Source organism: Alexandromys fortis, unplaced genomic scaffold (assembly GCF_014885135.2).
Source record: "Alexandromys fortis isolate MF-2015 unplaced genomic scaffold, M_Fortis_MF-2015_v1.1 scaffold_75, whole genome shotgun sequence".
NCBI lineage: Eukaryota > Metazoa > Chordata > Mammalia > Rodentia > Cricetidae > Alexandromys > Alexandromys fortis.
Genome location: NW_026067956.1, coordinates 8,198,256 through 8,214,802, shown reverse-complemented (window position 1 = coordinate 8,214,802; position 16,547 = coordinate 8,198,256). Strand labels below are relative to the sequence as shown.

At 44.4% G+C, this 16,547-nt stretch overlaps 1 protein-coding gene across 1 annotated transcript; it reads left to right on the top strand.

Moving 5' to 3' along the window:
• The first annotated feature begins 7,479 nt into the window (after positions 1-7,479).
• On the top strand, positions 7,480-12,492 carry Sap18 (Sin3A associated protein 18). Its single transcript, XM_050152177.1, has 4 exons — positions 7,480-7,645; positions 7,772-7,881; positions 11,668-11,790; positions 12,086-12,492. Exons 1-4 carry the CDS (start codon positions 7,517-7,519, stop codon positions 12,237-12,239), a joined length of 516 nt encoding a protein of 171 aa, XP_050008134.1. The 5' UTR covers positions 7,480-7,516; the 3' UTR covers positions 12,240-12,492.
• The last annotated feature ends 4,055 nt before the right edge of the window (positions 12,493-16,547 follow it).

Sequence of the window (16,547 nt, the reverse complement as noted above, 5' to 3'; positions counted from 1 at the left end):
ATGGAGGCAGAATATTGTACACATAATAAATAAATAAATCTAATAATAATAATAATAATAATAATAATAATTTCCTTTCTTGTTCTCTGGACATCTTGGCTGCTGCTCTTGGTTGGGGGCAATCCTACACCCAGGGCAGGAAGATGATGGCCACGAAGGAGATGGAAAAGTTTCTGGAGTGGATCAACTCTGGGCTCCATCTTCTTAAGAAAAAGGCAAAGTACATGCTGGGATATGAACAGACTTGAGGACGATCAGACAGGGCAAAGTCAAGTGGTCATCCTTGTCAACAACGGCCCAGCTTTGAGGAAATCTGAACTAGGACATTAGCCAAGCGCTGTCTGTCACTACAGTGGCAGGGACTAGGCACAGCAGGCAGAAGCCCTCCAGAGTGACAGAGTGCACGCTGGCCCTCACCTGCCTTCGAGATGCTGGTGTTATCACGAACATGCCGGGGCAGACAGGCGTCAAATAAACCAGGGAAACCTTTCTTTAATAGAATATGTCAGAGCTTGCTTAAAAATAAATACATTTATATTTTTGTAATTGGCTCTGTTTGTGACTGTTGTATTGCTCATCTCTTAAGGAACCTGACATATTCGTCACAGACGGACAGGAGAAAACAGGGCACCATGCTGCCTGTGTCGTCAGGCATCCGCTGGAGTCTCAGACTGTACTGCTGTGACAAAGGGGACTCCTGCAGATATTTTCTTGAAAATGAAAGGCTTTTAAAGGCAAAACATATTTTTTAAGGGCAAAGTATCTGACGTCTGTCAAGTTCTAAATACTAACTTCAGCAGGGCCGCTCATTCTACAGAGTCTCCCTGGCCACCTGTGGGACCAACCCACCTAAAACGGGAGGAGGAGACTGCATTGGGAACATATTTCAGACTGGCTACATTTGAACTTGTGAGCTTTAAAATTTGTGTGTGTGTGTGTGTGTGTGTGTGTGTGTGTGTGTGTATGAGAGAGAGAGAGAGAGAGAGAGAGAGAGAGAGAGAGAGAGAGAGAGAGAGTCTCAAAGTGAATAACAATAAGGAAAATCTTTGAACAAGGACTTTGGTAGAGAACTGAGAACTGAGGCCCTCTGTTTGTCTGACCACTACATCCAAGAGGTTCAGAATGTCACGCCAGGTGCCATGGCAGCACACTCATGCCACAGGGCTGTGGCCTCCCACACAGTCCTCTACCTAACCTCTCTGCTCCCTTCTCTCAACAAAACCTAGGGTGTTTATTTTGTGACTCTTCCCAGCAGGTTCTTCCTTCTACTCCCGTTTAGATCTCTGCTCTTCATATATTTTTCCATCACCTTCTACCTCTTTGACAAGCTGTAGAGTTGAAACCACACCACTGTTGGTAAGTAGTGTGGAAATGTCCACAGTGTGTGAATGGCCAAGACCGCAGAGAACTATCAGCCCCTACTGTCTACCCACAGCCTGGGATCAACCTTGGAGAGCCCTGGGGATCCAGGTATGGAATTTCTCAGCACAAACAATGTGAAATACACGGAAAAGGACAGTGAGGAGGCTCTGTCAGTGCTTGCATAATGGCCAGAAACATTCTAGATTTTATGATGAAAAGTAAAATAGTCATCCCTTCCGTTTGTCACACAGGAAGTATGATAGTTTGAATGTAATTGGTTCCCATAATCTCATAAGGAGTGGCACTATTAGGAGATGTGGCTTTGTTGGAATGGGTGTGGTCTTGTTGGAAGAAGTGTGTCACTGTGGGGGCGGGCTTTGAGGTTTTCTATGCTCAGGATACTGCCCATTGTCTCAGCTGACTTCCTGTTGTCTGCAAGATGTAGAACTCTCAGCTCTTTCTCCAGCACCATGCCTGTCTGCACGCCACCATGCTCCCCACCATGATGATCATAGATGATGTTTCTTTCCCACAGCTGCTCTCAATTAATCACTCTGAGGCTTAAAATTAATTACAAATGCTTGGTTGATACTTCAGGCTTGTTACTAGCTAGCTCTCACATTTAAATGAACTCATATTTCTTATCTATGCTTTCCACATGGCTCATGGCTTGTTACCCCATTTTCTACATGTATTGCTTCCTTGGAGGCTAGCTGGTGCCTCCCTAACTCCACCCTTCTTTATCCCAGCATCCTCAGTGTGATTGCCCTGCTTATACTTCCTATCTGATTACTAGCTAATCATCATTTTATTAAGCCAATTTGAGTGACAAATATTTACAGTGTACAAATGAATTATTCCACAGCAGTTGATAATAGACAGAATCTCTGAACTATAAGCCACCACCACAACTAAATGTTTTCTTTATAAGAGTTGTCATGGTCAGGGTGTCTCTTCACAGCAATAGAAACGCGAAGGTTGATAAGATGGCTGAGTGGATAAAGGTACTTGCCTCTAAGCCTATTGTGGTGGTTTGAATGAGATGTCTCCAGTGTCTTGCACTTTGGAACACATTACCAAAGTTGATGGTAATTTCTGGGAAGGTTTTGAAGGTGTTGTCTTGTTGGAGGAAGTGTGTGATTGCAAGTAAGCTTTGAGAGTTTAAGAATGCACGTCATTTTGAGTTCCTTCTTTCTGCTGCCTGCTTGTGATTCAAGACACAAGTCTCTGACTGCTTCTTCTGCCCCCATGCTACCATGTTTCCCTGATGTGATGGGCTTTTATCCCTCTGGAACCATATAATCCCAAATAGACTCTTCCTTCTAGAAGTTGCCTTGGTCATGGTGTTTTATCACAGTAATAGAAAAGTAATACACCTGATGTTTGAGCCCCTGAACTGACAGAGGAAAAGAGAAAACTAACTCTCTTCCCCCACCCCCAGAAAGCTGTTCTTGGACTCCCATGTGCACACCATAGCACACACATGCATGCACTCAAGTGTACATGCACATAAATAAATACAGAGGGGGATTACCAACAACAAAACACTCTGGGAAAAACAAAAACAAAATGTGGTCCAGGAGACCTTCCAGAAGCAGCCTCTGAGAATTATGATAAAAGTCGATGTCACTGTTCCTGGCAGAGGGGGGCTCCTATGGAAGGTGATCTGGCTGGGCTCCTCTTGGAGAAAGAGACTGTGCCTCTAGTACCAGAGTTTCCTTGGAGGATAACTAAGGTGAGCAGAGATGTGCTCTGTCAGCACGCTGTCCTCACTTTGTGACCCAAATCTTCTCAGAAGCCTAGAGTTTAATGAAAGTTTTGCTGTTCAGAAAGCAAGACGAAGAGTGACAACATCTGGGAGGTGAGGTTGAAGGACAGAGAGTTGGAGGGAGATACATGGCAAGATCTGCCTCAAAAACAACAAAATCTAATTAAAGTATTCATGTAACCAAGCATGGTGGAGGCAAAGGCAAGAGAATCTGTGTTGATAGAAGCTTCTGTCCTGCCCAGTCCTGCAGCCATTCAGTCCCAAAGAAACACACAGAGAGGTTTATTAATCATAAACTGTTTGACATATTAGCTCAGGCTTATTATTAACTAGCTCTTACAATTTAAATTAACCCATAATTATCTATGTTTAGCCATGTGGCTTAGTACTTTTTCTCAGTGAGGCATTCTTATCCTGCTTCCTCTGCATCTAGCTGGTGACTATGTCTCTGCCTTTCCTCTTCCCAGAGTTCTTTTAGTCTGGTTGTCCCACTGATCCTTCCTGTTTGACTACTGGCCAACCAGTACTTTATTAAACTAATACACGTTACAAGTCTTTACAGTATACAAGAGCTTTATCCTACAGCAAATCTGTATAAATTTCCTGGCCAGTCAGGAATAGATTGTGAGAAAAAAAGAAAAAAAATAGCATTCGAATGCCTTCCTCATCATGTCATGGTTAAAATAACATGTTTCTGAAACCAGGGCCAAGTGAGATGGCTCAGTGGGGACAGGTGTTTGTCACCAAGACAGATAGCCTGAGCTGGATCCCTGAGATCCACATAGTGGAAGGAGGTGATTGTAAGATGTCCTGGCATCCACTGTCTTAGTTAGGGTTTCCACTGCTGCTTTCCTGACTTCCACACGTAAGTTGTCTTAGTTAGGGTTTCTTTTGCTTCAAAGAGACACCATCATCATAGCAACTTTTATAAAAATTGAGGTGGCAGCTTACAGTTCAGAGCTTATATTCCCATCTTATATTCCTCTCTAATTCTGGGACTAAGGGTGTGCACCTCTGCTGCCTGGTTTCTGTGGCAAGGTAGTGGCTACTGGGATTAAAGGTGTGCGTCATTGCTGCCTTGTTTGTAAAGCTGGCCAGTGTGGCTGTTTTCTGATCTTCAGGAAAGCTTTATTTATTAAAATACAAATGAAATGCCACTACAAAAGGTTTGAGTTTCTTCCTTTTCACAGCTACAGAAGTTTCCTTTTTAACTGATTGGTTAACAGTGCCCTCCTGTGTCTGCATCTTTCTATTATGAACATTTCAAAACAGGCTTACAATTAAAATCATTTAACAGAAGGAATTTAAATATCATTTAAAAATGAACATGACCTGCCTGCTGAATCTTATCTTAAGTGCATTTTTAAAAACCAAAAATTTGACAGTTAACCGGATGGCAGAGGCTAATGAAAATCCACACCCTGTCTAATGTGCAAAGCACTGTCTGGTACAACAGAACTTTTAGAAATGATACAGTCTTTACCGACTAATAATGAACAGCTAGCTGACAGGACTAATACCACCAAAATTCAAGTTATCTGAAAAAATTAATACTACCGAAAAGAATAACATTAATTTGACAGGCAAAATTCAATCCATGTCAGAGGGTACTGAGAAATTATCTGAAAGAAGTCACACTCTGGAATTTGACAACCAAAGTCTGTTAAAGTTATGATAGGTTAGCACAGATAGAGGATCTCTCTAGGAACCTCAATGAAATCTCTAGAAATACATACAGGTCAAGAGATTCATGCTTTACAAAAGATTTAGTAAAAAAGATTTGAAAAACTTGAGGAAATTATTGGAGCTGATGAGCAGGGAAAGAAGGTACAAGGACAGGATTCAACATCACCAGTACCTGTCACAGTCAGAAATGACTAATGCAGGGTTTTAGCTTCCTATTCTGTAATCAACTTTGAAAAAGCATCAAGTTCTAAATGTCCAAAAGGATCCAAAGAATGTAGATGGATACCTATAGGTATAAAAGATCTGAAAGACATTAGCAAGCAGTAGTATCTTATGGCTTGCATTCCACATTTGTTAGGGAAATGGTAAAGACGTGGGCTTCCAGCAATAAAGAAACCCCACACGATTGGCTTCAATTAGTTTCAGTGGTCCTCAAAGATGGGCCAAATCTACTGTGGAAATGCTATTAGCAAGAAGAGGCAAAAAATTTAAAACAACAGGGAAAAACAAAAGGACTTGAGGCTTCCCAAAATCAAATTCCTGGTGAAGGCAATTATGCTGACCACAGGCTCAAGTTCTTTACAATGAACAAATCATCTTGTCTCTATGCCGCAAAGCAGCCTTAAATGCTTGGGACAGGATTCAAGAACTAGAAAAACATATTGAATCATATACCAGGGTTAAACAGGGCCAGAGAGAACCCTTTAGTGACTTTTTACAAATTTTAACTAAGACTGAACAAATAGGAGTAACAGACCCAGAAGCTAGTAAAGTACTTATAGAATCTCTGGCTTTTGAAAATGCCAACTTAGAACGCAAAAAGATACTTGTGCCTTTAAAGGTTAGATCAGCACCAATGGATGAACAGATCCTGTATACAATGAACATTGAGACTTGTGACTGTAATATTGAGTCCTGGGTAGGAGAAGCAATTTCCAAAGGTATGAGGAGACATCAAAATGCCGAGAAGCAACTCTACAAACCCGTCAGAATCCCAGCCTCTTGACTGCTTCTCTTTTGATCAATTAACAGCTGTCTACTAGAATAATAGTCACGACTCATATATATATATATGTATATATATATATATATTCAGTTATTCTTACCCTCAGATGTCCTCATAACAAAACCATAAGATACTATTCTCTACATTGGTGGAACTGTTTTGGTAATAGTATAGTGTTTGACACAGAAAGGTGCAAACACGATAAAAAATGCTTTTATTCCTTTGTTCAGTTACAGTGAGTGTGTGTGTGTGTGTGTGAGAGAGAGAGAGAGAGAGAGAGAGAGAGAGAGAGAGAGAGAGAGAGAGAGAGAGGACACTTTTGTGGGAGCTCTCTCTCCTCTTCGGTGAGTCCTAGGGATGATCTTGAACTTCGGCTGTCAGACTTGCTTGCAGGTGCCTTCACCCACTGAGCTGGCCACCACTCCTCCTTTAAGGACAGGGTCACTCTTATCCCAGGTTGGCCTTAAATTCATAGCAATCTTTCTATATTAGCTTCCTAACTGCTGGTATCACAGGTGTATGCTGTCACTCACAGCTTAAACACACCATTAATATAATAAACTAGGTATGATAGCGCACACTTCAATCCTGGCACTTGGGAGGCAGAGGCAGGTGGATTTCTGTTCAAGGCTAGCCTCATCTACAGAGCGAGTTCAAGGTAGCAGCCAGGGCTACATAGAGCAACTCTGTCTCAAAAAATAAACAAAACAAAAAGCCAACAAAGGAAAGAAAGGAACTTTCATCAAATATTATAAAGTCAGTGATGCTATGGTTTAGATTGTAAATGTTACTCAAAAAGTACTCAGCGGGGTGGTGGTGGCACACACACACACACACACACACAGAGAGAGAGAGAGAGAGAGAGAGAGAGAGAGAGAGAGAGAGAGAGAGAGAGAGAGAGAGAGAGAGCGCTTGGTTTTATAAGGTTTGTGACTCCAGAGAGCCCTGGCTAATAGAGCGCTGGCGCTGGGCTTGAACCCAGGGCCTCCTAGGTGCTAGCTGAGTATTCTGCCACCACACTTCCTCCTAACCTTCATTCCGGGTTTTGATTCAATCTTTTTGTTTGCTTTTGGAGTTTCGTTTTGTTTTTGAGGCATGGTCTTTCGATGGGGCCCTAGCTGTCCTGGCACTCACTGTGCAGGCTAGGCTGACCTCGAACTCACAGAGCTTCACTTGACTCTGCCTCCGAGTTGAAGGCATGGACCCACCACTGCTGGGCTTAATTGACTTGAATTTTGTGTGTTCATTCCCTTCCCCAGTACAGGACGCTTTCATCCCCTCCTACAGAAAAAGCATTTCTCTGCTGGTCTTGCGGTACCTGTCTACTTTAGGGGTCCCCGCCCCTTTTATCAACAACGTCAGTACCTTGTTCATATTTTTTTAACATGTTACCTGAATGTTCTTAAGATTTTCGTGTTCTCTACATATTTCCATCACTGCGTATGTAAATGCCACGTTAAGCTGACTTGGGCTGTGTAAAGACCGGTAAAGAAAACAACTAAGACACAACTTTCCTAGAGACCGCGCGCAGACCACCGCGCATGCGTGTGTACTGCCCCCCCCCCCCCCAGGGTAACACGCAGGCGCGCCCAGGCTACACTCACGGGGAAGTGCGCCTGCGCCGACTGACGCCCCGCCCTGCCAGTCGCCCGCTATAAAACCTCGCGCCTTTCCTCGCGAGAAACGAGTGGCTCATGCTCGCTGCCGGGGTCGGAGGTCAGGGCGAGCGACTCCCGGGCCGAAGGAGGAAGATGGCGGTGGAATCGCGCGTTACCCAGGAGGAGATTAAGAAGGAGCCCGAGAAGCCGATAGACCGCGAGAAGGTGCGGGCGGCGGGCCGCTGCGGGGCTGAGGCAGGCGGGCGGACGGGCGGGCGGGCGCGGCCTGCCTGCGGGTGGGCGGGAAGGCCAAGTGGTGCGGCCCGGGGTTGACTCCCCGCCTCTCCCCAGACCTGCCCGCTCCTGCTGCGGGTCTTCACCACCAACAACGGCCGCCACCACCGCATGGACGAGTTCTCCCGCGGGAACGTGCCCTCGAGCGAGCTGCAGATCTACACCTGGTGAGCCGCGCGGGACTGGGGCCTGGCGGGCTGCGCCCCGGGGGGACCGGGCTCTCCCCAGGCAGGGACGCGGGCTTACCCGCCTCGGAAGGCTCTAGGGAGCGGCGAGGAAACGTTAGGGTGGAGCGGACGGACCGGCCCGGCTCCCGCCATATGGCTACCGGGTACAGAAACAACGTAGTTCGTTTAAAATGCCACGGCGAGATGGGAGACGATCGGGAGTTGGGTGCTGCGAGCTGTGCTCAGAGCGTTGACACCGACAAGCCTTAAGTATGGCAGCACCGGCAAACCCGAGTCCTTTCTGCTCTGGCACTCGGTGTGAAAACGTTTGGTGGTGGTTCAGTGAAGACGGCTGTGCACTCAGCTAGGACAGTACAAGCTTTGTGTCGGGTTAACATCGTAATGGCTTTTGGGAAGCAGTAAAAGCTAATTTTAATATATTTTTGTTCTCGCAAAATGTAACCGGAAATTTGCCTCTGTGACTTTTGAAAGCTGTGCTCCACTTTTAAAATCTTTAAACACACATCACAACTAGAAACTCTGCACCTGTTATGCAAACAGTAATTTCTTGTTACTGGTGGATCTGTGTTCGAGGCCAGCCTGGTCTACATGGTGAAGCCCACAGCCAGGGCTACCACAGAGACCCCATCTCAAACGCACACCCCCCAAAACAAAAGGTAGTGATTGAAGAAATATTCAGTAATGGCTTAATGTAAGCCACTTTCCAAATATTAAAATTCCGTATGTCTTCCCAACGACTAAGATTTTAAATTTGTCAGTACTTTCTTTACACCCTGAGTTTGTAACGAACTGCCTTTCTGCAGAGCGCAGCTTTTCAGAGGTCACCTCTCTGTATTGTTCGAGATTGTTCGAGAACCACATGGGTGTCAACAAAAAAGGAATGCAGTGTTTTTTTACTTGGAAGCTGTATGCATCCTTCAGTTTATCCTTAGGACTTTGGGTTGGTAATTCAGGCCCACTCAGACTCATAGAGCCTATTTAAGTTTTAGAAAGTTGCCTCCAAACAAAAGAAAATTAGTTATCCCACCTCATAGTTGACGCCAGTGTTCAAGTTCACTGGAGGCAAAATTTCAATTTTCAGAGTTAATTGAAGAATAGAATATGAATTCTGAGAAAGTAAAATTCAACTGCAAAATTCCATAAGGTCACAGTGAGAGTCTTTGCGTCTGAAGTTTTACAACTCTGACTACACAGTCTCTGTACAGCTCTTCTGAGAAAATAAGACTTTATGTGACGTACACCCAGCATGAACTACATATTTTTGTGTCATAGTTTCAGTATGCTATCTTTCAGTTTTTAATTTATTTTTACATATATGGGTGTTTTCCCTGCACGTATTTGTGTGCACCATATGAATGCCTGGTGTCCGTTGAACGTAGAAGTGGGGTAGGATCCCTGGAGTTACATGGGGTTGTAAGCTGCCCTGTTAGTGCTGGGAATTGGAACAAGGGCTTTGCAGAAGCATCAGGTGCTCTTAACTGCTGAGCCAGCTCTTAAGCACCCCCTCCCCAACCCTTGGCAGTGGTGTTGCCCACCTTTATTTAATCCCTGCACTTGAGAGGCAGAGGCAGGCAAATTGAGTTTGAGGCCAACCTGGTCTACAACTGACCAGGACAGCAGTGAGTTCTAGAACAGAACAGCCAGGGCTGTTACACAGAGAAACCCAAAGAAGAAAAAGGTTTTTTAGGTTCTGAAGAGAGAGCTGAGTGGATAATAAGTGCTCACGGGGCCAGAGTTCAGTTCCTGCACCTGTGTTGGGGAGCTTACAGCAGCCTCTAACCCCAGCTCTAGGGTCATCCAGTGCACTCCTCTGGCTCACACAGACATTAGGCACACACATGGTGCACATAACATATACAAGTAGAATACTCATAAAATGTTTTCCAAAATCCCTCTTGAATTCTGTATTTTAACGTGCAGAGAGGCCACAGTGATTATTTTTTTGATGGGTAAGAATTGTGCTATATTTCATTGCATTCTAGAAAGCAGTATGTATGCATTCTTGCAATGCATAAAATGGCCTTTGGTCTGGAACATTCTCATGGGAAAAGATAGGGGAGACCTTCTAATCTGTTTCTAGAAATATCATTCCCTGTTCTGGGCTTGTATACTTCTTTATTCCGCTTAAGTGTGTGTGCGCGTGCAAGCATGAGTGTGACCACCTCTGCTCTGTCTGTTCCCAGTGGGGAGGAAACAGGTGAACCATGTCTGTAGTGAGATAAGGATGCCAGCTTGGGGGAGCCTTTGCAGATCTAACTTTTATCTTTGTGAGCAAAGTATTTATAATAATCAAGTAATGTCTTTCGTGGTGACTGACACCTACAAGTCACTCATTAGCTTGATGACAGGCTGGGACTTAAAAGGTGCCAGGCATTGGCATCCTGTGCTGTACTGTATGTGGGAGACCCTCCCCTAGAGGTGACAACAGGTGGCACTCCACAGCTTTTATAGATTGGAGCTGAGGGTGTAGCTTAGTGGTAGGTTGCTTGTCTGTAAGAACTCAGCACAGCTGAACATGGAGGGTAATGGATTTTCATCTGTGTTTAAGAGCTAGAATGGAAAGGCTTAATTAGGGCAAGCTGGGGCAGCTAAATGAGTGGGTTATTTTAATCAGACTAGCAGAAAGGAGCCTATGGTTTGTCTTAAAGTTTCATGTCCTTGACTTTTTTTTTTTTCTTTCGAGACAGGGTTTCTCTGTGGCTTTGGAGCCTGTCCTGGAACTAGCTCTGTAGACCAGGCTGGTCTCGAACTCACAGAGATCCTCCTGCCTCTGCCTCCCGAGTGCTGGGATTAAAGGCGTGCGCCACCATCACCCGGCTATGTCCTTGACTTTAAAAAATCATTTTTTATTTTGTGTTGTGCAGTGTGCAGGTACTACAACATTTGTAGAAGTCTGAGGGCAACTTTTGGAATATCTTCTCTCCACATTTACTTGAGAATTCTGGGTATTGAACCCAGGACAGCAGGCTTGTGCAGCAAATGCCTTTACCTACTGAGCATCTCACTGGCAGATTTTCATTACACTTTTGCGTATATATGTGGCATATGGGGTGTCATGGTACGTGTGTGGAGGTCAGAGGGCAGGTTGTGGGAGTTACGTCTGTCTTTCCATGATGTGGGTTCCTTGGATCGAATTCAGGTCATCAGGCTTGGCAGCAAGCACCTTTACCTGCTAAGCTCCATCATTAGGATTCTATGAGAGAACAAGAAATTGCATATCCTATGAAGATGCTGTCCCTGCCCATTGATTCCTAAGATGCATTCCGATTTTAGGGGCTGTAATGTATGAGAGATTATTTATCTTAGAAATTAGACAGTTTGTGTAGTTGAATAACTTGGACTGGTTTTTCTTGTAGGTAAGTATATCACTGAGCCAGATATTGTTATGTAGCCTCAGAAGAGTTATGTGGGAATCTCTTTAATCTCTTGTAGCAAGATTAACTTATTGATGTTTTTAGCATTGAGGACAACACAGGATATATTCAGAGGCAAATTAATTTATTATTTAATGTGTGCTTGCTTATGCATATTGCACGAAATGCTTGAAGAGGTCAGAGGACAGCTGTGGAATTGGTTCTCTCCTGACCTTCACTTGGGTTGACACAGGTAGCAAGGACTGTGCAGCAAATTGCCTTTTCCATGCCAGCCATCATTGCGGTAAATCATAGTGCAAGAGCCCTGGAGTATGACTTGAGAATGTACTATGTGCTGGTTTTATGCCCTTGTTATACTAATGTTTATCAATCATCTTTTCAAAAAAATTAGGATGGATGCAACCCTGAAAGAACTGACTAGTTTAGTAAAGGAAGTCTACCCAGAAGCCAGAAAGAAGGGCACACACTTCAACTTTGCAATTGTTTTTATGGATCTTAAAAGACCTGGATATCGGTAGGTGACTTGTTACTTTAATTTCTGTAATCTCTGGACTTTGCAAGAATTTCCCCCTACCCCCATGTTCTCAGTCTGTCTCAGGCTCCAGTGTTGGAATTACATCATAAGTCGCCAGGCCTGGCTTTGGGATAATCTCCTTAGTGCCAGTGGTCGTGCCCATCAGTTTATATTCAGAGCTCAAGTGCTTACATTCTGGAAATTTGTTATGTATAGATCAGTCCCTGTTCTCTGTAGTCTGTACTGTTTGCTGATGCATTTCTAGTCTATTAACAGTTGACTTCCTTTCCAACAGAGTTAAGGAGATTGGCAGCACCATGTCTGGCAGGAAGGGCACTGATGACTCCATGACCCTGCAGTCACAGAAGTTCCAAATAGGGGATTATCTGGACATAGCCATCACTCCTCCAAACCGGGCCCCTCCTTCAGGACGGATGAGACCGTACTAAATTTTATTGACTTTCTTGAAGTTATTTTTCTTTCAGCCAGTTTGTAAAATAAACTTACTTCTTTTCCTCCCTTGAACCTTGCCATTAAGCCTTTAAATTTTAAGCAAATTGTAACACATTTATTTAGAAATTAGAGTTGGATGTACTTTGGTATATTAAAGAAAATGTATGTTTTAAACCCTTCTGTAAAATACGAAGAAAAGTGCTCTTAGAATTCTGTGTAAAACTATTGTGAAATACATGTGTGCAATTAGCCCATTTGTGAAAGTTAATGGTGATGTGGGAGCAATCTCAACTCATGGATTTTTATTAAGCAGCAGAGGGCATTTTAAGCCCTAAAGAGGCAGAACAAGAAAGCCATGGAGTTTGTATAAAATGGTGCAGTATGTTTGTGACCTTAGACTAGAGGCCTAAGACGAGTTGAAGAAGCTATCTTGTGTTGGAAAAGTTTGGCTCACTTAGGTGATGAGAGCTGGAGAGATGACTTTGGTTAAGAAAACATGTTGCTCTTGCAGAGGACCCAGGTCCTATTCCCAGCATCTTCGTGATGGCTCACATTCTGACTCCAGTCCTAGGGGATGAGAGCCCTTCTCTTGACCTCAGCATCAAGCATGCATGTAGTGGAGAGAGGAAATGACTCGGTCTAGGCTACAGTGAGCTACCTTCAAGAGCTGAGAGTGGAGGGAGAAAGGAAGCAGGTCCTGTGAAGTGCGGGAGAACTGCGACACCTAGTGCCTGCAGGGGAGCTGAGATGGCTGAGCAGGTGAGTCATGGACTAGGTGGCATTTGTTTCAGTACCAGGTGTGTTGATGTGCGTGCTGGCACGTGTGTGAAGGGCAAGTGAGGAGGGAGCTAGTTACTCACTGCCACAGAGCTGGGCTTGTCCTACTGCTTAGCTGTGCCAGGTACCATCTCAAAACCTCCACAGCTGAGGTGCAGTGATTGACTCCTGTCCACGGGTAAGGCTGTGCCTGCTTGAGTTCAAGGCAGGCATTTGGAATAACTGACCCTGCTTTATTGAATTCATACACAATTAGAAACTCCAATCTTAAAAATTCATGGTAGTTTCCACTTTCAAGGTGGTTAAGAGCAGAATGACTGCATGTTGGGTTTGTTGTTATAAACACTCGCCGATGGCTATGATTTCCTAGGGTTGGCAATGAAATAAACTTCTCATAATATTTATTCCATTGGGATTAATGTTGACCAGGTAACCATTCTCTGAAGCCTAAAAATCCCAGATTTTTTCCCCCCAAATAAGGAAATTCCTAGGGGCACTAAGCTAAAACCTAAGATCAAAATAAAATGACATTTATCTGGAGGAAGGGGAGCGTGGACTAGGACAACGTTGGGAGCTGGTTCTCTGCTTCCACCGTTGAGTCCCAAGGTTGTCACTCGGGGCAGCAGGCAACTTTACCCACCGAGCCATTTCACTAGCCCAAAATGCATCTTAATTTCGTTATTTTATGTATATGGGTGTTTGCCTACAAATATGTGCACCACATGTATGAATGCTCCTCTCAGAGGTCGGGGTTGTGTCAATTGTGGACAACTGGTTGTGAGTCTGCATGTGGATGCCAGGAACCAAGAGGGGTTCTCTGTAAAAGCAACAAGTTCTCTCTCTGACCCTTGGTTTTGTGACAGGGTCTCACTGTGTAGACCAGACTGGCCTAGAATTTGGAGAAATGACCTGCCTCTGCTTTCTACACCGGGTCAAAGGCATGTGGGACCACACCTAGTACAAAGAGCATCTTTAATACCAAATACTTCAGTCACTTTAGCAATTCACCTGGAAAGGTCCTGTGGTGATACTTTTTGGTTTCTCATGGATCCACCTGCCTCTGCCTCCCAAGTGCTGTGATTAAAGGGGTGTGCCACTATCCAGCATGCGCAACCCAGGGCTTGGCACACAGCTGTTGGTTGTTTCCAAAGGGGGAAGGACCGCCCGTCCCTCTGCTCTGCACTGTAGGTTGCTGAGATGTCCTAAACCCTGTTCAGCAGCTTTTCACCACTTCCAAGGAAACTTCATGTACAGCAACTAAATTAAATAAAAACCGTTTTTAAGATGGTGTCTCTACTGTAGTCTTGCAACTCTCTAGTTAAGGATGACCTTGAACACCCGACTGTCCTGCTATTGGTTGTTCCCAACTAAAATAATTTGAATGAACGAGGGGAACTTTCAGATAGTAACTAGGAAAAAAAACTTGCTGTTTCTGATTTGCTCCACTCAAGTTTTCCAGCAGTGACAACAGGTGACTTAAATACAAAGAGACAGATCCTTAAAAAATGGAAGGAAGAAAAAAGAATGTCATGAAAAAGATAATTGCTCAAAGTGCGTGGTACAATTCTGGAGATTGTGTGAGCTTCTCCATCTCCAAGGGCCACAGCGCACAATGTTTTTGTGGTGCTAGGATTCCAATGCAAGGTCCTTCATGTTAGGCAGGCACTGCCACTGAGTTACACCCCAGGCTTTCACCCGTAGTCAAGAGTTGAAGGTAAGGAAGTAGACATGTCAGAGTACATAACCTAGGTACGTAACTGAGAACATCCCAGATTTTAGAGATTGGAGTTTTGCAAACAGTATAAAACAGGATATGAGGAAAATGCCTGTTTCCTCATCTGAAACGCCATTTAACCTAACTTATGTAAGAATTATATAGAATTATGAACATAGCATTTAGAGTCGAAACTGACAATAAGTTAACAAGCAAGGATTCAGCGAGTAGCTCATGTGGAGATGAACATGAGTTTATACTTGCATATACAGAACAAGTTCTCCTTAGTGTGACAGATAATGCACCACCAGCTGGGCTGGGATCTGGGACCAGTCCTCCACTACTCTGCATTGTGTACAATCACAAACTCCAAGTAGCGTAGCACACAGGTTTATGACCATTTATATGGGAAGTCCAGGTAGACTCACCCTAGATGGCTCCAGGTGTGCCTCTGCACATTCCACCTAGCACTGGGTCAGAGATTGCAATGCTACTTGGTTGAGCTGTAAGTTCTTTTTCGATTTTTGTTTTTTCAAGACAGGGTTGGTTTCCTGTGTTATCTCTGGTTGTCCTGGAACTCACTTTGTAGACCAGACTGGCCTTGAACTTACTGAGAGAGCTCCACCTGTCTGCCTCCTGAGTGCTGGGATTGAAGGCATGTGCCACCACTGCCTGGCAATCCATTAAGTGTAGAGAAAGGCAAACAATAACTGTCAGCTGCTGGAAGACTGAAAAGAATGAAGCAGAGTAGGCAGAAAAAAAATTCTAGGCAGAACAGCCAATTTGTAAGACCCAAGGCAGGAAGCTGAAGACTGGTGTGGCTAAGCCACACATTGCAGGGAGCAGTCACCTATGCCATAGTAAAGACCTTGGCTCTCATTTAAAGAATAGTGGAAAACACCCTGGGAAGACCATAGCATATATAGCTTGGTGAGCTGGAAGCACCACTCTAAGTGACAAGCTACGGATAGTAGGGAAGTGCTGAGGGTGAGGCTCAGGGAAACAAAATTTGTACAATCTGAGGATCCAAGATCAAAACGAGCAGAGCCCAAGCCCAAGCCCACCACTAACCTTGAAAAGAGCCTATTTTGTCTTTCCCTTCTAGTCCTATCCATTTAGTAGCTGTCTTTAGCAAAATTCCAAAGAGCTGCCTAACCTGCTCTCTATACCCTCCCCTCTGCTCTTCTTCAGTCAGTTCCAAACTTCATGTCTAAAATTGGTTGACATCAACTTTGGCAGCACTGAAAGAAATGAATGCACGGCTTAAAACACTCCTTCCTGCGTCACCAGCCTCTTCCCCACCTCTGTACAACACTCCCCTCTTCCTGCTTCTTTAAATATTAGATTTACTCAACATATTTTATGTGTGTTTTGCTTACATGTAGTATGTGTACCACATCTGTGTGTGCTTGGTGCCCTGGAAGTCAGAAGAGGGCACTGGGGTTAGGGATGGCTGTGAACTACCACTCAGGTACCTGGAATCAGATGGGGTCCTCTGCAGGAGAAACAGCAAATAGCACTCTAAGGGCAGAGGGAGCCTTGTCCCCAGTGTTCTTCAGCTCTTCACTCCTCCTGCAGTCCCAGCCAGTAGTGTAAGGCAAATGCCATGGTATGAAAAGGTGGGCTAGAGTTGACTTTGAAAATTATTTATTTTAGCTGGGCGGTGGTGGCGCACGCCTTTATTCCCAGCACTCGGGAGGCAGAAGCAGGAGGATCTCTCTGAGTTCGAGGCCAGCCTGGTCTACAAGAGCTAGTTCCAGGACAAGAACCAAAAGCTACGGAGAAACCCTGTCTCGGGGGGAGGAAAAAAAAA

What these genes read in the sequence shown, in the direction of transcription:
- Sap18 (XM_050152177.1), top strand. Translation starts at nt 7,517, where the DNA reads ATGCTCGCTGCCGGGGTCGGAGGTCAGGGCGAGCGACTCCCGGGCCGA. An exon ending in GAGCTGCAGATCTACACCTG is followed by an intron (nt 7,882 to 11,667) that starts GTGAGCCGCGCG and finishes CAAAAAAATTAG; the next exon opens with GATGGATGCAACCCTGAAAG. An exon ending in CTTAAAAGACCTGGATATCG is followed by an intron (nt 11,791 to 12,085) that starts GTAGGTGACTTG and finishes CCTTTCCAACAG; the next exon opens with AGTTAAGGAGATTGGCAGCA.